The sequence below is a fragment of the Furipterus horrens genome, unplaced genomic scaffold (assembly GCF_987537825.1).
Source record: "Furipterus horrens unplaced genomic scaffold, mFurHor1.1.pri manual_scaffold_3, whole genome shotgun sequence".
NCBI lineage: Eukaryota > Metazoa > Chordata > Mammalia > Chiroptera > Furipteridae > Furipterus > Furipterus horrens.
This window is the reverse complement of record NW_028327173.1, coordinates 1502385-1521831: the sequence shown is the minus strand read 5'-3', so window position 1 is coordinate 1521831 and position 19447 is coordinate 1502385. Positions and strand designations below refer to the sequence as shown.

General features: G+C 61.2%; 1 protein-coding gene across 1 annotated transcript in view; it reads right to left on the bottom strand.

Annotated features, from left to right (window-relative positions):
• Nucleotides 1-19447, bottom strand: part of PRDM16 (PR/SET domain 16) — a 275315-nt gene that overhangs the window by 127132 nt on the left and 128736 nt on the right. Inside the window, exon 3 of the mRNA XM_090268492.1 lies at nucleotides 14818-14865. Within this exon, the coding sequence (XP_090124618.1) occupies nucleotides 14818-14865 (48 nt within the window). The remainder of the gene's footprint in view (nucleotides 1-14817; nucleotides 14866-19447) is intronic.

Here is a 19447-nt window from a genome sequence, read left to right as displayed (position 1 = left end):
CGCCGCCCTGGCTGGACCCGAGACAATGGGACCTAAGGAAAAGAGGGACCGCCAGGCCTGACCCGGGCTGGGGTCACAGGCTGTCCCAGGCCCACCCGGAAATGGGGCCTGGAGGCCCCAGGGGGCACTGCCTGAGAGTCTGTCCCTCCCTGTCAAGTCCCGGGAGCTTCCTGCCCACTTTCTCGGGGGGACCCAGAGTCGCTGTTTGGGGCTGTAAGCTCAGCACCTGTCAGACCCAGAAGGGTTTCTCGGGTCAGCTTCCTCATCTCTCCAAGGCAGCCTTTCCCCCTTCTCCCCTTCCCAGGAACCTCCGGCAGGTCCCCCGAATCATGCGGCCCAGGAGAGGGAGGCCAGGCAGGGGTTCACCTCCCCCTGCGGACTATGCCGCCCTCCACCCCAGGGCAAACCCTCGACCGGGACCGATCCCCACGCTGCTCCCACTGCAGCCCCAGCCACAGCCCCTCGTGGGGCCACCTGCCAGGGCGCCAACCGCTCCCAGCTCCCTGAGTCGGCAACCCTCCCAGCTCTGTCCAGCGGCCACTCACACCTGCTGCGCCGCACCTACGCCCTGCACCACGCACCAGCCCACGGCAAGCGCCCTCGTCCAGGCCGGGGTCACAGGGTCACCAGCCCACTCCATCCTCTTTGTCAGCCACCCCGGGAACTCAGTGCACTCAGCGGGCTCAGCGCCCTCCCACCGCCCTCTGCGCTGGTCACAGACACCTGCTGCTCCGGCTGCCTCCTGGCCTTTAAAGCCCAGGTGTCCCGTGCTCATCGGTCCTCGTCCACTGACCCAGCGGATGCCCTTCTGGAACACTGAAGGGGCATCTGGAGTGTAAGGCCCACCAGCCAGGATGCCCACTTCCCCCACCCAAGCTTCCCCCTGCAAATGGTACCCCTCCCCCAGCTGTCCTGGGCCCCCTCATCCTTGCCTGTGCACTGACGCTTCTCCCTCCGAAATGTCCCCAATATGTCCACTTTTGTCATCCCCCCCCCCCCCCCACAGACAGAGCCCGGAGCTGCCCCGCCAAGTGCAGACTCTGCGGCCAAGTGGCTCATTCTCCAGGAGGGCAAGAGCCTCGGCACCCGTCCCACACCTGCGCCGTCAGCAGCACCCACCCCACACCTGCGCCGTCAGCGGCACCCACCCCACACCTGCGCCGTCAGCGGCACCCACCCCACACCTGCGCCGTCAGCGCCACCCCTCGTGGGGGAGCCCCCAGGTCCCAGCGGGACCCACTTCTCACCGAGCGGGCCCCCGACCGTGGACAACGATGTCCCTCCCCACTCTCCCTCACAGCCGCGCGGCACGGGGCCGTTGCCTGGCCTCTCTGCGCCCCGCGGCCCACCCGCAGAGGGGACGCTGCCTGGCACAGGGCACTGGCCCCACAGTCAGCCTTTTGCAGCCAGTGTTCTCGGCACCTATGGGAACACCGGCCAGACCCGCGAGCGGACTCAGTGCTCAGTCCTCCCCCGGGGATGCCCTGCCCCGGGGCCTACGACTCAGCCTGGGAGCAGCCGGGCGGTGGCTCAGGAAAGGAAGGAGACGGAGGGGCTAAGGCACTGTCCCTGGCCATCCTGCCGCATTGTGGCCCAGAACGGCGGTCACGCAGGCCCCCTCGGACCAAGAGGCCAAGCAGCCTGCAGCTGAGAGGCCCCAGCACCTGAGCCAACCCTTCCCAAGAGGGACAAGTCTGAGCCGGGGTCGGGGCGCAGGGCGAGTGGGCTGTGAGAGAAATGCCAGCCCCCCCAGACCCCGCCGCGTCCATGAGGCAGGCTGGCCACATGGTCCCAGACCAGAGCCCTCCCCATGTCACTGGAGAGACAGGCACGTCAGCTGGGAGTCTGGCTCCCGGGGTGCCCGGGCAGGCCCGCCGAGGGCCCAGCCGGGTGCAGTGGGGGTGGGCGGGCCGCCGTCACAGGTACCTGCCCCCACGCGCCCCCGTGCCCACTAGCCTCCGCGCCAGCCCTGTTGACCGGAGGGGGGCCGGGCCTCCCCGCGCTGTGCAGACACACTCTCCAAAGGCCCCCGTTTTCTCGCCCCCCAGCCCCCCCCCAGTGCACATTGTGAACTGGCGGGCTATGGGAAGGGCGGGCTGGCGGTGAAAAGATGTTCCCACGCATTGTGCGGCTGCATGGAGGCCGCGTCGCGCCAGCTCCCAGGACAAAGGGACTCAAGGGGCTGAAGTGCAAAAATATTCTGACCCGACTACATCATTTTTCAAAGGAAGAGAGTAATTCACGGCCCACAATTCACGCGCTATCTTGCAGGAAGTCCTGTATTTCTTATTAACTCCCCAAGGCCTGCTTCTCCGCGTGAGAGGTCACCTTGGAGGGCCCGTGCGTGGGGACATTTATGAGTTTTCTTCCCGTCCCTTCCTGTTGTTCTCCTGTGAGTGCCGCCTCATGCTGTGCGGTGCCCGCCCAGCCCTGCCCCGGCCTCGGCTGCAGGCGCTCCCAGGCCAGGAACTCGAGTGGGACACAGATGCCTGCCCTGTGTTGTCGGGGCAGGAATCAAGGCTCCCAGAGGAGAGGTGAGTTGCCCGGTCACACCGGTTGCAAGCAGAGCTCCTTTGCTCTTGTCCTCCTTTGGGGGTCCTGCCCTGAGCTCTTTCAATCTCCTGTGTCAGGACGGCATCTGGATGGGACCTCAAGGACTCTTCCCCATCACCATCATCATTGTGAGCACCAGTACCATCACCATCACCATCACCACCGTCATCACCATCATCCCCATCACCCCAGCATCATCACCATCACCACCACCACCACCATCATCACCATCACCACCACCACCACCATCATCACCATCATCATCATCATCATCATCACCATCACCACCATCATCATCATCATCTTCACCATCACCACCATCATCATCACTGTCACCCTGGTCTCACTCTGAGCCCTAGGCAAGTGCTGGCATGACCCTCAGTGTGCTTTACACAAAGTAACTCACACAACCAGCAACCACAACCTCGAGGCTGGAGCCGTGATCATGTCTACTTCACAGCTGAGGAAACCGAGACACCAGAGGATGAAGAAGCCCTCGGATAGAGTCTTTGGCCTTCTGAGAAGCCCCGTCCTCCACCAAACCACGAAGGCCCCAGCAGGTGCTGAGGACAGGCCTTCACGGGGGCTGCTGAGCAGACTGGGGCTGGAAGGGGAGGCAGGGGTGATGCCCAGCTCCCCTGCACGGCACTTTGGGTAGCGGGCTTCTGAGCAGGGTGGAGAATCATGTGTCATGTTGGGGAACCAGGGGCTCCAAGAGGGGCGAGGGCTCTGAGGAGTGTATCAGTGGCACTCCAGGGGCCCAAACATGATAAGGAGAGAAGAACCCTGGGTGCTCAGCAAGGGTGCAGGAGTAGCATTTGCTGCACTAACGGGATGGAAGGCCAGGATGGCAGGGCAACCAGAGACCAAGCTGGGGGGCAGGGGCACCCGCCCAGGCCGAGGGGAGGCAGGCTCTCTCAGCCCCTGCACTGGGCACCAGGTCCCAGGCGCACGTGCACCTTTGGGTCAGCACCCACCTTGACTGCCTCCTGGGGGAGCTGGGAGAGGCACAGGGCTTCCCATGGCGGACTCTGCCTCCTGAGGGGCTACAAGTGGGCAGACACCGCACAAAGACACCCCTCGTCCCCCACCCCCAGGGCGGCTGCCACTCCAGACCCTCTGGGAACGAACTGGGTGGCTGTCTCTGCCTCGCCAGCCCCCTCTTATCCCCGCCTCTGCACTTCTTGTCCAAAGCAGAAATACAAAGGGAGGAAATCTATTCAAAATTCCTCCTCCTCACTTTATTTTTGCAGCTCTCTGCGGTGCCCACGCTTCAGATTCTCTTCTGATAATTATGTGCCCTTTTGGGGCCTTGGTAACCCAGAGCCCTGGGTTTGGGAGGCAAGAAGCAAGGGCTGGCCTGGCCGAGGCCCGCGGGGCGTCCTCCTGCAAACACTGGCTACGTGGAGTGGTGGCCCCCTTCCTCCCCGGGTGAGTGTGGGGAGGAGGCCTTTTACGAGTTTTTTCTGTCTTTGAATATCTTTCTTTACTCTCTGCTGGTCCATGATAAATGCCACATCAGACCCCTTTTATGTGATAATACCCCGTCCCCGGCAGCACACACATTTCTGTGGCTAATACTTAGAATCTTGGCCATTGCGCAGAAATAACAGAAGCAAGGTTCCCACACGAAATAATAAGTCTCGCCTTTTATGACTTAATTTATCAGCACTCCACCGAAGAGACGTCCTGTTAACCGGGTGAGAAGCAGCCGTCGGCCGGGCTGATGGAAGCGGCGGGCTGGAGTGATGGGCCCGTTAGCGCGGGGGAGAGACGCTGGCCGGCGCTGAAGGGCACATTATTCGGAGGAGGAAATGCCGCACTGCATCTGTTCGGCTGGGAAGCCCACTCTCTCCGGCCCAGATCCACCTGCTACCCTCACACTGTCCCCCGGTACAGACGGGATGGAGAGGACTTGCCCAGATCAGGGGTCCTCCAAGTCCCCCACCTGCAGGGACCCGGCTGTGCCCACGTGGCAAGAGGGGGCGTCCTGCCTGAAATGAACACAGCCAGCAGCACAAGAGGCTCTCAGGGGCACACGCACCGCGAGGAGGAGGACCTGACTGGGAACCAGGGACCGGGGCACCGGGAAGGGAGGCAGGGAGGCCCCGGGCGCAGGGGCCAGGCCTCAGAACAGGAACCCAGGAGGGTGGAGTGGGCCGGCTTCAGCCTCAAGTCTGCACACCTGTGACAGCGTCCCTCACACAGCGGGTGCTAGGTGACAGCTTGCTGAGCGGCGAGTAAGGGCCTGAAGGCAGGGCGGAGTCTGTGCAGAACTGGATGAGACACCAGGGACCCTAAGTCACCGAGTCAGGGGCGTGGGGTTAGGACCCCCAAACTGACAGCCGCCCCAGTTGGAGGCCTGACATGTCACGTGTCTGCCGTGCGCCCTGTCGGATTCTCAGGGTGGCTCTGCCTGTGGCCACCACCGCATCTGTCTAGAACTTTCTGGCTGCAGAGCGTGGGGACAGAGAGCTCGGGAGGGGGTCATGCGGGAAATGGCAGCTCAGCCTACAGGTGGCCCAGCAGGCCTCCCCCACAGACACTGCCAGCCACTCACACGGCGCTGCGGCGCGTCGGGCCCATGCGAGCGTTACCTGCCGTAGCAAGTTTAACACCTAAAGCAGCCTGTGTGGATATCAAGTCTTAAGACCACTCACCACATCGCCACAAAGAGCAATGTTGCTGTTTCTGTCTCTTTTCTCCCAGCTTCTTCATACCTGCATGTCCTCTGATGTGTCCATTTCATGGAAGATGTGTGTGTAATACGCATCCTATTGAAAACCCTCTCTCTGAAACAAGGAACAGCTTTGCCCGGCCGGGGGCCCAGCTGCTTGGAGCGGCGTCCCGTGCCCCAAAAGGCTGCGGGTTTGATCCCTGGTCGGGGTGTGCGTGGGAGGCAACAGATTGCTTTCTCTCTCCCAACTGTGCTTCTCTCTTGCTCCCTTCCTCGCCCGCTCAAATCAATAGATATCCTCGGGCGAGGGTTTCTTTAAAAATAATAAAACTAATTAAAAATAAAAAAGTAAAAGCTTTAGAGATTTAGAGCAGTTCTAGGTTTACAGAGAAAGACGCCCCAGGTCAGTAACCTTGAATCCTGCAGTCGCCTGTTACCACCGACACAGGATCATCACGTCCATGACTCACAGGAAGGCTCCCACGCGGTGCCGTGCATCCCGTGGGTTTGGATAAACACACACGGTCACGTATCTGCCAGGAGGTTATCGCTCAGAGCGTTTCCGCTGCCTGGAACACCCTCTGGGCTCTGCCTGGTCAGCCCTCCTCCGCCTGAGGCCTGGCAGCCACTGATCCTCTTACTGTCTCTACAGTTCTGTCTCTTTCAGGACGGCATGGAGTCAGACGTGCCCGGCCTGCAGCCCTTGCGGATAGGTTCTTTCACTCGAGAGTATGTGTCTCCGGTCCCCCCAGGGCTTTCTGAGGCTGGAGAGCAAAGCCCTCTTTTGAGGGCTAGATGATCCAAACGCCTCTTTGAGGCACTGGGATGGGTGGGCTGAGGTGCCCTCCCCTGCCTGGGTCTCTCCTCCCCTCCCCTGGTCAACCTCAGTACCCATCCGTGAAGGTCACCAGGAGGAAGGTGTTACCTGGCCTGTCCTACGGTCTCAAACACGGATGCAGGTCTCTGGAATCCGCCCCCAACAAAGGGACCAGTACACCTCCCACAAATGGCCCAGCATGGCTTTTTTCCAGCAACTTGGGACCAAAGATCAGATCCTCCTTTGAGGAAGAGGGTCATTCTCAAGGGGGACGTGAACCCCAGAGGCCCACAGGCACGGGCGAGAAGAGGGGTTGTGCTGCCTGGACGTGCCTGCACCCCCCCGAGAGGCAGAGCTGATTTTCACACCCTGTGCTGTTGGTCGTTGGCCTTGGCCGATGGGAGCCTAGGCCTAAGTAATTCAGCATGTCGGCCATCACCGTGAGGACCACATGCCTCCGGGAGCCCGCTGTCCAAAGAGGGCAAGACCTTCAGAGGAAACTGGACCCAACCATCAGCTTGGAACCAAACCCAGCCGAGCCCAGCCTAGACCAGCCACCTTGAACTCAGGAAAGTGAGAGTCAGTGAGTGGGCAAGAGTTTGGGGTTGGTTTGTTACGCGACATTGTTGTGGCGCCAGCTGACTGATACACTTCCAGTCACTCCAGCCTGGTCCAGGCGTGCCTTTCTCTGTGCTGTACCCATCGCTTAGTGCCGCTCTGGACGCAGTTCCCGACGCGTCCTGGTTGGCTGTGATGTTGTGTCTGGAGAGCAGCCAGGAGGCGCAGATATACCACGATACTTAGAAGACTTGCTTCCGAGTCTTGTCGGCCACCATTTGAAAACGCCTGGCCTCCCCGCTGAATGGCGTGGCCTTGGCAAGTGACTCATGCTCTGTGCCTTAGCTTTTCCAACACGGTAACGTGGGGTGGGGGGGAAATGGGTCCGCACACACAGGTGCCTGGCTATGGCCGGTGCCCTGCAAGTAACACAGCAAGAGCTAGGACAGCAGCAGCAGCGGGTCTGCGGTGCGGGGCCCGCAGGACTGGGGTCGGCAGAGGATGGCCCGGCTGGGCAACGGCAGTGGATTTCCATGGGCTCTGCACCTCTCTCTCCTTCTTTCCTCCAGGCCGCATGCTTTAGCACACAGCCGAGTATAGGGTCAGCCCACCTGCAGCGTGAGCCTAGAGGTTTTTGCAGGAGCGAGAACGGAAGCTGGAGGTCCCTTGGGACGCCTGGTCACACACCCGCCCGTGAGGTCCATCTCTGCTGCAGGAAGCTGGGCCGACCCTCTGAGAAGCCAGGGAATCGGAGCTGGGACATGGGTTAAGGGGCCCATCCCCAAGCCGGAGCAGGTGCCTGCTTCGACGCCAGGCAGAAGATGGCTTCTCAGATGGGACAGGGAGGAGGACACAGGGCCCTGCCTTCATCGAGAGTTTCTGAAGACCCCCACTGACCCCCCAGAAGCAGCCCCACTGAGAATGAGGCTCCAGCATGAGTCCTGGGCCAAGAGAAGGGACGGAAGGACCCGCACCCCTGTCTCAGGACCAGGGCCTGCCCAGGGCTCTGCCTGGGAACTGTGTTCCTGTGACCTGCACGGGCCCCGGGCTCTGAGGAGGGGCAGCTGCACAGCCTGGACCCTCAGCACCTCTGGGGGGAACACCATCTGAGGCATGAGGGAGCCTCGATGCTTCCCGGGGGCCTGGAGCGTGCAACCCACACCCACACGTGCGGCTGCCTTTTACCTGGAGAGGGACTGGCCACCTTGACATGGTGTTTGTGTAAAACCGGACGTGGCCTTCCCCGCAGAACGACAGGCGCCACGCCAGCGCGCAGACAGCGGGCCCTCGGCGCGGATGCAAGCGCCCGTCTCCTTCTTTGACGGGCGCTGTGCCGCAGGGGGCGGTCCCCGCCAGGCCAGCTGCATGGCCGTGGCCACAGCGCGGGTCTGTGCGTTTCGAGCAGAAGGTGCCGAGCGCGCCCAGAGCTGGTGTCCTTTCCCTCCCACAAGTGCGCCACGATTTAATTAACTCGCCGCTGCACGCACCTGAAGATTGCGGAGTTTATTGACACCACCATCTGGCTCCTGTAAAGCTGGTCGTGTAGATAATAAATCTGGCTCATTACCCGCTGCCCGAGAGAGGCGTCGCGTTCCACGCTCTTGCCCGGCCCCTCCTGCCAGCGAGGTGGGCCAGGGACAGGCATCTGCGCCTCTGAACTCTGACCCACAGCAGGTGCCATGACACCACCGACGGGACAGGTGTCCTCGAAGAGGCCTCACACCCACGGGCATGGCCAGCAGGCACCCGGGGTCTCACTGGCCCCCCGGGCCCCACACCAGCCCCAGCAGCCACACCCCAACACCCGCTCAGTGGGCCTGGTGTCAGTCATTATGTTGTCACCCAGCACGGCGCCCCGACCGCGGGTGCTGGGGCTGTGATAGCTCCCCGACCACAGAGCAGTCCAAGTTCAGCAGAGGGCCGGGACAGGCGAGGGGGCGGCCCCACCTCCCTGGGCCTCTAGGGACAGTAAGGGCCTTCTGTTCACCTGCTGGGGGAGTGCACACCTGACCCCCGTCAGTCCTCCCAAACTGTCACTGTTTCGTCTCGTCTGCTGTTGAGATTTCAGTCTGGATAGAATGTGTCAGCACTTTCTGGAAGTGCTGGACAACAGAGGGGTCTCCCGTTACCTGCTCTTACACCCCGTGCTGGGCTGAGGGGGGGCAACAGGGGCCCTCCCTACGCTCCCCTCTCCGGGACCTCTACCCCAAACTGCAGCCCCAGCATCCTTCAGGGGCACTGACAGGGCTGCAGGGGAGAAAGGAAACCTGGTTCGTTGCTTTCCAAAAGAGGGAAAAACTGACCCTGCCCCCCGCCCCCGCCAGGTAGGGTCCCCAGGCTTGAAGGGGTGGAAGGAACAAAGCGCCCTCTGCACCAGCTCGGGCTCTGCACCCACGGCCGCGGCCCAGCCGCCCAGGCCGCCAGGCTGCCCCCAGACAGGCAGGGCCCTCAGCAGGTCATAAATTACTGTGAGGGAAATTAATCACCCGCGGCTCTCCCCAGCCTAATCTGGGGGTTTAAGCTGATTTCAGGAACCCTTCCGCTGGGGTGGGGGCGGGGTACGGGAATCAACGGTGGGGGGCAGAGAAAATGCAAGAAGGCTTCATGATTAGCATCACCCCCCAGCCCCAGGGCGGCCCACAGCTCACCCAGGCCACACTATGGGCCCATTAATCATCCTTATCTGCTCAGGAAGGGGCATGAGCTACCGCCCCGGGGCAAGTTCAGGTGCTTCGAGGTGGCTGGGGGTCAGAGTCCACCCACGGCCTGATTTTCTGCCCAGGCATTGGAGCCACCAAAGTCACACCTAAGCAGCCCAGGCCTCTTGAGATAAGCGTCAACAGTTGGGAAAAAAGAGGCCTCCCGGGAGACGTAGGGGGAGGGGTAAATACACAGACTTGGGGCTGTTCCTGGACGGGGTACGGAGGGTCCCCAGGGCCACCGCCCCTGAACCCCGGCGGGAAGGGACGGGGCGGAGGCTCCACTTTCCGACTTTCTGCGTCTTGGCCCCATTACACCTCCAGGCTTTGCAGCCTTTGATTCAGCAAAATCAAGGATGCAAACTTCTTAGGAGTACTTAGTTTCCATGGCAACCGAAGCTGACCTCCACATTATTGTTCTCAAGAGGGGACTGACTTTCCTATATGTTCATTCAGTGAATTAATGGACTCCTGGTCCTTTTATCAGCAACCCCGGAACAAAGGAGAGAGAGACGCGTTGTCAGAGGGCTTTCAGCCACTGTCCAGCCTTTTGTCCGGGGCTTACCGCACGGAGCAAGTCTATTCAGCCCCAGATTATCAAAATCAACTCGGGGCTGTCTCCGGGGCAGCTAAACACACTTTGATTTCATAAAGACATAACTGATCCCGCATGCAAATTCATAATTGTGATCGCAGGGTGCTTGGGCTCGGGTCTCGGGGCGCTTTCTTGGTCCTAAAGTGCATTTGTAGGTACACAGTGGTTGAGTCCCAGCGTTGCTGGCTGGGACGCAGAGAAAAGTCTAAGCCTCACTTTGCTGGTGTGGGTGGCCCAGAATAACACAGGTAACCAGGCTTCCTGGGGCCCCAGTGGGAACAGCCAAACCGGCACGTGCCCCTGGGCGCTTCGTTCTGGGGGTTCGGTGTTTGTGGTCCCCCCGCTTCTTGGTCCAGCCACATCCCGCCCCTTCCTGCCTCCCCCTCCCCCCCGCCCTCTCCAGCCACCTGAAAAACAGCCCTGCTTCCTCAGGGAAAACAATGCAAACAAAATAAACCGCATAGCGCAGCACTGAGCACAAACGCCTGGCTGCACCAGACCGCGTGGTGGGAGCTTAGATGGCCCAGGACCGCCCCGCCGAGCACCCAGTCACAGCCCGGCGACAGCGCCTTCGACCTTGGGGTGTGTGGCTTTTGCAAGGGACTGCGGCACAAGGACCCTGAGCAGCTGCCTGGGGTTCGCTCAGCTCAGCTCTCACCCCTGGCTCCCCGCTCACCCTTCCTTAGCGCCCCCACCCCACCCCCCAAGGGACACAGACCTCTGGGCTGCCCGTCACCAGAGGCATTTCGCGCGGGTCAGGTGATGGAAAAAACAAACGTCCGCACACAACCGCCCGGTGGGACAGGCCACGGCCCTAACATCCAAATAATCATTTCACAAATTATCATAATTATCAATCCATCACCCTGCGAGGGCAATGCCAGCTGGGCTACCCAATGACTTTCACGACGCGTAGCACTTTGTCGTAATAACAGGGAGAGATTTATGGACCCATCACGTCCCCTCTTCCAGCAGCAGGACTTTATTAGCTCCATCTATCCTGGGCTCTCCTCCTAAGCTCCGGCGCTCCCCGGGCGGCCTGGCCCGCGTGGCCACCGCCTCGTCCTCCCGAGGAGGCCCCTTCCTGGCTCCCCGTCCTAATGCTCCTGATGCGAATTCCCGACTGGTTTCCTTGTGGGGAGGGTGGACAAGCGGGGAGAGAAAAGAAGGAAAAATAAGGAAAAGGGCCACCCCGTTTGTGTGCGTTTGCTCCAGGCGGTCCTGCATTCACGGGTCCGGGCTTTCTCGAGACCGTCCAAGCGCACAGACGAAGTGCCACAAAGCAAAGGCCACGGGGGCCCGTGTTCCCCCTTTTCCGAGCTCCGAAGAGATTGAATCAACATTCTTTTAGCTGATACCATCTCCCAGGGTGGACTACACTCTTGTTAACGGATAAATTCAAGCCCTCCAGAAAGTCAAGAATAAATTTAAGCCTTTTGCCAAATGTCGATCCTATTGGATTTTGATAAGACGGCCATTGAGCCTTAATAATGTCCTCCATCCATTTTCAGAGGGCCCTTAACGCGGCGCTTTATTCGTCCCCAAAGCCTCTTCGCCCGGCCTTTTTATTAGCGGCTCTGGCGGGCTCTCCAGGGAGCGGGGCGACCCGAGTGATGGATGGACCACCGGTTAGATTATCTCCCGCAGATGTTTGCTCTCCGGGAGCCCCGGGCTTTCCCTCTAAGTAAACAGAGACTAAATGAGTCGGCGGAGGGAGCGGTCCCCGCGGTCCCGGCACCGCGGCTGAATGCGCGACGCCGCCTGACCTGCAGCCCAAGTGACTTTAGGGGCAGCAGCGCTGGGCGCGCACCGCGAGGCCCCGGGGTGGCGGGGGGCTCCTGGCCGGGCGAGCACCGGCCGAGCCGAAGGTCCCGCTACCGGGGCCGCGGAGGGGACAGGAGGACAAAGGGCCGTGGGGGCCGAGGAGGATGCAAGAATGCGGGGACAGGAAATGGATGGGGGGGGGGCTGCAGAGCGCGGAGGGGGCGTTGCGGGGGACGCGGGGAGGGCGGGTGCTCAGGGGCCACACGCTCGCTCAGCCAGGCGGGGGCTCCGCCCTCTCGGGAGGCGGGGCCGAGCCTGGCGCTGCTCACAAGCTGCTGCGTCTGTCACTCCGAGGGTAGCCCCGCCCTGGGCCGCAGACCCAGCGGCCGCCAGTTCGAATCCCACGGCCACGGTGGGGGTGGCCCGCGCCAACCGCCCTCGGCCTGGGTCCTCTGCTGGTAAACTCTGAACAAATGGATTCTTCAGCCCCTTCAGCAACCAGGCTCTCTAACAAAGATAATTTACTGCCGCGACTTCCCTACAAAATATCGTATTTTTGCCTCTCCTGGGTCAAGCCACTGCCTGAATTAATGTTACATTTAACTGGCGCCGGAAGTACAATCTTCCTCAAGTTGGAATCGATGAAGCTCAGAGATGTCAAGTGGCCAACCCAAGGAAGCACAGTGCCCCAGGGCTTCCGCATCATATTTTTAAGACACCCAAACCGCATCTTTGGGGAATGAGAGGTTCTGTTCAGCCAGACACAGAAATCCCAAGCGCAGGACTGGTAAGTGAGTCTACGTCCCGCTACCAAGGAATTCACCCAATTAGTCTTTAAAATAGCACACGAAAGCATGTATAGTTACACATGTAATAAGCATACACATGAGGGGGGGGATCCCAAAAAACTAGAATTACCTCCTGGAGGGCGGGCCCCTTGTGGTACAGACGCCCCCTCCAGGTGAGGGTTCTGGGAGCCCCTCTGTGTCTGCACCCGCGGGCGTCGCTGTGAGAGGCCGCGTTCGGCTTCGGTGAACTTTTTTCTGGGGACTCCTTCGCCGCGCTTGCCCAGCTCATGGTGGGTGACTTCCGAGCGCACCCGCCCGCACCGCGCTGAGCGGTCAGCAGCGTGTGACCAAGTCAGCCGGACCCCTGTGCCCGCCCCCTATTCCCCCGATCTCACCGAGCTGCTTCTTTCCCCCCCAGATGAAAAAAGCCCTCAAAGGGAAATGTTTTGCCGACATGGACGAGGTGAAAGAAAAAACAGCATCAAAACCGATGAGTTCAAACACTGTTTTGAGCAGCGGGGAAAACGTCTCGATAGAAAATACTTTGAAGGTACATGAGGATGAATACACCATTTTTATAAATAAATTCTGGGTTTTCTGGATCCCCCTCATATGTGTGTGTATGCATGTGTCTGTAGATGTACATGTATGTGTGTGTGTGTGTGTGTGGAGTGGACACCGTGTCCCAATGTCTGCTCAGGCAAAAGGGTCCCACAGGGCTGAATGAACAAAGTAAAGGGGCCGCCCCACCAGAGCTCCTTCAGGAGGCCTCCACAGGGTCAGAGAACGTCCTCCATCGCAGCGTTTCCTCCAGGCAATGTCTGGGGTTGCACCAGGTGGGGAGGGGCAGGTCCCCGTCCCTTACATATAGGTCTGCCCAGATGATGGGTCCCCTGTCCCTTACATACAGATCATAGGTCTGCCCAGATGGTGGGTACCCCCATCCCTTACATGTAGGTCACAGTCTGCCCAGATGGCGGGTCCCCTCATCCCTTACATATAGATCGTAGGTCTGCCCAGATGGCGGGTCCCCCCATCTCTCACATATAGGTCTGCCCAAATGGTGGGTCCCCTTGTCCCTTACATAGTCACAGGTCTGCCCAGATGGCAGGTCCCCTGTCCCTAACATACAGGTCATAGGTCTGCCCAGAGAGCAGGTCTCCTCCATCCCTTACACATACATCTGCTCAGACTACAGGTCCTCATGCCTGCTGGCCCCATGGAGAACTCTGTTCAGAGGACGCAGCTTCAACCACATGCTCTGTGATTCTGGCCCTGAGAACACAGCCCATGCTGACCCATCAGTCCCCGCAGCCGCGTGCTGCTTCCTGACACCGCCTGGGCACGCACAGCCACGCGGGGCCCTCTGCTTTGTCTTAGGGGCTTTGAAGCAGAGATGCCAAAGGAAAGAATGATCCTTTAATTCTCCTGGAGACCCAGAGTATGAGGTCAGCACCGGGGTGGGGTGTGGGCATCTGTGCGCCATGTGTGTGCACCACGTGTGCATGTTCCATGTTTGTGTGCCATGTGTGTGCACAGTGCATCCCATGCTTGTGTCATGTGTGTGCCGTGTGTCCTGTGCTTGTGTGTGTGTGTTTGTGGATGACCCACTGATGGAGGCTGAGCCCTGTCTGGTGAGTGTCTCTGGGTTTGGAGGTGACTTCAGGTGTGACCCCTTGTCTGCCCACAGCGAGCCAATGCAGGTTCTTGCCTACCTGTATGTGCACTCTGCTCCGTGGGTGTGTGCATTTCTTGGGCCTTGTCATTCTCTGGATCTTTTAGAGCTAATATCTGTCACCCAGCTGTTATCTGTCACCAGCTGGCTGAGCACAGACAACAGCCACATGTACGCCTTCCTTGTCCTAATGGGCCACTTGCTCAGCACCACGCAGAGCCCTCTTTGGAGGCCGGGAGCAGACGGCAGAGGCCTGGCCAACTCTGCAGCCAAAGGTGCCTCTTCCTCCCCACACCCTTTCCTGGGCGTCCCCGTGATGACAGCCAGGGGACCTGGCTCCTGGGGCCGCCTGGCCGGCAGCGTCCCTGCAGGTGCAGGCTCCGCTCGGTTTCTCGGGAGCTCCGCACAGTGATCCCGCCTGCCCGCATGACGGAAGCAAGGCCTGTCCGGCTTACAGGGCATGGCCGTTCTGTGCTCACTCAGGCCACAGACAATGGCTTCTCAGGACTGCCCGCCTGCCACGCACGGCCGCAGCCCAGTCGCACAGCCCCCGCCACGCATGGTGCCCTGCCACGCACAGCCCCCCGCCACGCATGGCCCACGCCCCACGCACGGCCTCCACCCGGCTGAACGCACACCTGCTCCGGGCGCCCACAGCGAGACCAGGGAAGGCACGAAGCAGCTCTCCTACCTTTTGGACGCAGCCCTCCTGCGACGGCACCTCCTCCGTCAGCATTTGCTGCAAAACAATTTTGAGAGGCGCGGTTAGTTTCTGACAACAAGCAGCTCTCAGGCCGCCGCAGCTGTGCACCGTGGGGGCAGGTCGCGTGTTCTCCAAAATAATGCGTGTGCAACCGCATGGCTTCTCCATAACATGATGAAAGCGCTCTGTGGGGGCTGGGGTCCTTCATGCCCAACAGTGTCTCCCTATTTGTTGAGAATGGTAAGGAACCCCCTGGGGACACCACCTCCCCGAAAAGGCTGCTCACTCTGGTCCCTGAGTAACTGGGGGGAGACCTGCATGTGTCCTCGGAAACAGTTCAGCGGAGACACAGAGATGCTGCGAAGATTGTAACAAACTCCCTCCTTGTTCCCTCTGAGTTCTCCCCACACAGCGGGCGGCCTGCATTTGGGGGTGACTCTGCCCATGTGCAGCCAGCCTGGAGGGGAGCAGAGGGTCCTGTCCGTCCAGCTGTAGGGGCACAGGCCTGGGCAGCGCAGGAGGAGAAAGCGCCAGCCTTCTGGGTCCCCCCCCGCAGCCCGGCCTGGGCGCTTTCCTTGGCTCAGCGCGGACGCTGGAGCACTTTGCCTGGCAGGCAACTCCTCTTAAAAACCACCAGGTTCCAGCCCAGAAGGCGGCATTTCAGGGACAGTCCCTGAGTGCTTTCTAAGCTAAGCAAACGGACAAATTAGCTGCATAAATGGGGTTTTCCCTTCTGCATCCAAGTCCAGCACAGAGACGCATATGTGAATTGGAACGTCATTTCCATAAGAATGAAAACAGGGACTGAAACTAATACTTGAAAAACCAAACAAGAAATGGTGTCACATGCAGGGGCTTCATCTCCCCCCCTCTTACACCCCGCGCGCGCGAGGAGTGGATGCCCGCCGGTGCCCACACGGGCAGGTGAGCGGACCAGGATGCTGCATTCCAAAACGCGGGCCCATTTGCCCAGGTTCAGCTGTAATAATAATAACTCAGATCTTTAAAGGTTGAGAATTCTAACCAGGTGGGGATTTCATGTTTCTTTTAACAGATTCTGACAGTGAGGTTTGGAAAGTGGCTCCAGTGGGTCAAGGAAAGAGACAGAGAAGGTGACCGGCGCAGCAGGGATGCTGGACCGTCCCCGGGGCATCCGCAGAGACCCGGGCACCTGGCGCCCTGTCCCTGCCAGGCCTGGGGCCGGACAGGCCCGTGGGACGAGCCTGGAGGCTGGGGCCAGTCTTCTGCCCTCTCGTCTGTGTGGTTTTCACTCTGAATACGGAGCCCAGAGTCTGGTGAGGCCCTGTCTATGCTCAGACAGGGGGAGAGGGAGGCTGACCTCAGAAAAGCTGGGGACCGCAGGAAAGGGCCGAGCTCACCCACGTCCAAGGTCAGAGAGGGCCCTGCGGGGCCACCGAGGAGAGAGGTGGACAGCTGTCCTACTGCAGGCTGTTCAGGCCCACTCCCTGGATTCGGTCACCCAGCAGGGCCGGAGACCAGAACTGAGGGCTCCTTATTGGGAGGCAGGGTCCCGGACGCAGGCAGAGTTCTGTGGTTTATGAACCTGCCCCTTACGGGCCAGAAGTAGAAAATGTGTTTTAACTTTTCTAAGGTGCACGGTCCTGAGGGCCCAGGACTCACGCATGTGGGGGGCGCTGTAGTTGAACCAGGAAGCAGCCCCCCGCCCTGACACCCCCCCCCAAGGAGGCCCGAGGTGCGTCCGGTCACCCTGCAGCTGCCGGGACCATTCTCAGGGAAGGGGCTTCAGGGACCCCTGTGCATAGACATGTGCTGCCTCGCACAGCTGGAGACCCTGCTGCATGTGTCCTGGGGAACACGTGACCTTCTCCAGACGCAGCGGCCACCTTGGTCACGTGCCCTGACCCTGGGCACTCACAGAAGCCATCTCCGGAAGAGGGGAGAGCATTCAGGGTGTGACCTGCCCAGGTGCCGGGGTCATGGATCCCCTTCGGGCCCGGGGACAGGGACAGTCGGCCCCACGCGGCCTGTGCTGCCTGAGCGCAAGGACCCCGGCTGGGGCGCCGCCCCCGTGCCCGCTGGGTCTCTGTTGGCAGCGACACTGTCTGTGGCCCAGGGTGCCAGTTCCAGACTCGGCTGAAGCCAGCGACGGCCTTCCCAGCCCCGCCCACTCCTGGGACACGTGGTTGAAGACGTTGTCTCTCTCGGGTCCCCAGAGAAGTCAGTGCTACCCGCATAGGTGACATTGGCAACCGCGCCTCATGAGTCCCAGGCCAGCACTGCTCACTCCGCCCTGAGCCTGCCCCCGCCCCGGGGCATGAGGTTCACCGGCCTCTGGCTGGGCCCTGCGAGGAAGCCCTGCCTCTTCCCGTAGAAGGAGGGTGCCCCAGAGTCAGGCCGGAGCCTGGCGTGAGGGCCACGGCCACTGCGCACCCCATCGCTCCCTGGAGGCCACCAGCACCGCGTCCCCACATCTGAGCCCGCCGGTCCCCCACGCACACCACACTGGGCCCAGGGGGAGCCGCCCTCTGCCCCCGGCCCCTCCGCTTGTCCGCCTGCTCTTCCTGCCGCAGTTCCCCAAGCTGACTCTTCACCATGACTTGTGCTGGCCTTGACCTTCCTTCTCCCCTGCTTCCCATGACCCGGTCATCGGGAGGTGGCAGCTGTCATGACCGAGCAGGTTCTTATGTCACCGGGGTCAGCCCGTAAGCACTAGGGGCTTTCCTGGGGAAACGCGGCTTGTGGCCACTTCACAGAGGGGCTGGCGGTTCCCTCAGGCCAGCGACGGGCTCACGGCACCAGGAGGGCAGGAATGGGCCTCTTGTCCGAGGGCCTGGGGGCTGTCCTGGAACTGCGTCCCACCGCACTGGGAGTCCGGGCTCTGCAGGACAGGACAGGCCGCACATGGGGACGGGGACGGGGACGCAGAGAGCCCTGGGGCGGGAGGCCTCGGTCTGGAGAAGGGCAGCAGGGGTCTGCCTGCTCTGGACGCCAGACGGGGACAGCAGCCGCCTGGAGCTCACGTCCCCGCTCTGGGGACCTGGGGCAGCCCCACCCAGACGCCTGGTTCCCCCAGACCCCCAGGCCTGCGTCCGAGGCGCCCGCACACAGAGCACACCCTCCCACACCCAGAAGCCCCGGGTCAGAAACCAGCCCGAGGGGCGCTCCCAGGAGAGCCGGGCCAGCCCCACGGCAGAGAGACAGCTGCCCTGGTGCAGTCGGGAGCCCGGGCCACCCCGGGGGTGTCACACGGCCTTTCCCTCCCAAGTCTCCTCTGTCCCTAACACAGCTGGCCTCTGTCTGGGCCCCGCCGGGTCCCGCAGGCAGAAGGGGGCCAGAGTCACTGTCCTTCATCAGAGCCTGACCATGGCCGGACTGGAGGGCGTGTCTCAGGAGACAGGCCTTTTCTCCCCCAAGAAGCGTCTGAGGAGGTCTGGGGCTGTATGGGCTCTGTGACGGTCCCGTCCACCCAGGAGCCATGCTCACGGGGGCGGAGGTAGGTGTGCCACCCACACTGTCCCCAACAGGTCAAGATACTACATAGGACACATTAGGCAAGTATATCCAGACAAAACGGTGCGCATCAGTGCAGAGCGGGGCCAGGCGGGGCCAGGTGCCCCTGGGCTGTCTGCACTGCGGCCTGGAGCCCGGCCGAGCTCCTTTCTGGTGCGGGGTGTGGGCAGTGAGCACAGCTGCAGGGCCGCAGGTGACCAGGGCAGACCCCCGCCCAGTCACGTGACAGAGAGAGGAGGGCGTGAGGCCGGACCTGCCCGGTGCCCTCCCGAGAGGAAGCCAGCGCAGGGACTTGGAAGTGGGTCCGCCCGCAAAGGGAGGGTCTGAGTTGCGTTCCAGAACCCCGTTCCGGAAGCTTCTCTCCACCTCCCCTATTTACGGTCCGCCTTGGCAGGGATGCATACGGTTACCTCTGCTCTTCACCCCCTGCTGACCTCGGGTGGACCCCCGCCGGCCGGACACAGCCCTCCTGGAGCCTCGGGGCCCGGGCCTCCCCCCGGCCAAGGCTGCGCTCAGCTGAAGCGCCTCTTTATTCTGTGAGCCGGGCCCCAGGACAGCTCTGCTGGCCGGCCAGCCAGCTGCTGGCAGGGGCTGAGGCCGCTCTCAGCCCCGTCTCCACACCCCGGCACAAGTATTAGGTGTGTTTTGATTAAGCATTTTAGCCAAAAACGCGAGGTCTGACCTCCGGCATTTCGCTTCTCTCGCGAGTATCGGTGCCAGCGCTGAGCTAAGTGGGGTTGGTCAAAATATCTTTTTTGACTCTTAAAATAAATACCCTCTGTTCTCCAAAGAGTCGGCCCGAGGAGACAGACACAGACATCCCATACGCTCACAGCTCCGAAGCTCTGGCGTGTCCCCCGAGGGGGGCTAAGCTTTCTGGTCGGCGTCGCAAATGAATCCCAGAAGGTTTCTGTCCCTGCAAAATCATCTGTTATTATTGAAGTATCTGGAAACGTATCTACAGGAGGAAACCAGACGGAGCCTGGCCTCTGGGTTCCCCAAACCGGAGAGAAGCGGATGAGGGTCCCCCGCACACTGCCACCCCCGTGCCCAGTCTGTCCTGTGGTCCTAGGAGTCACCCAACACCTGCATTGCCCGGCCTCTTACTGTCGGCCTGGGAGCCCAG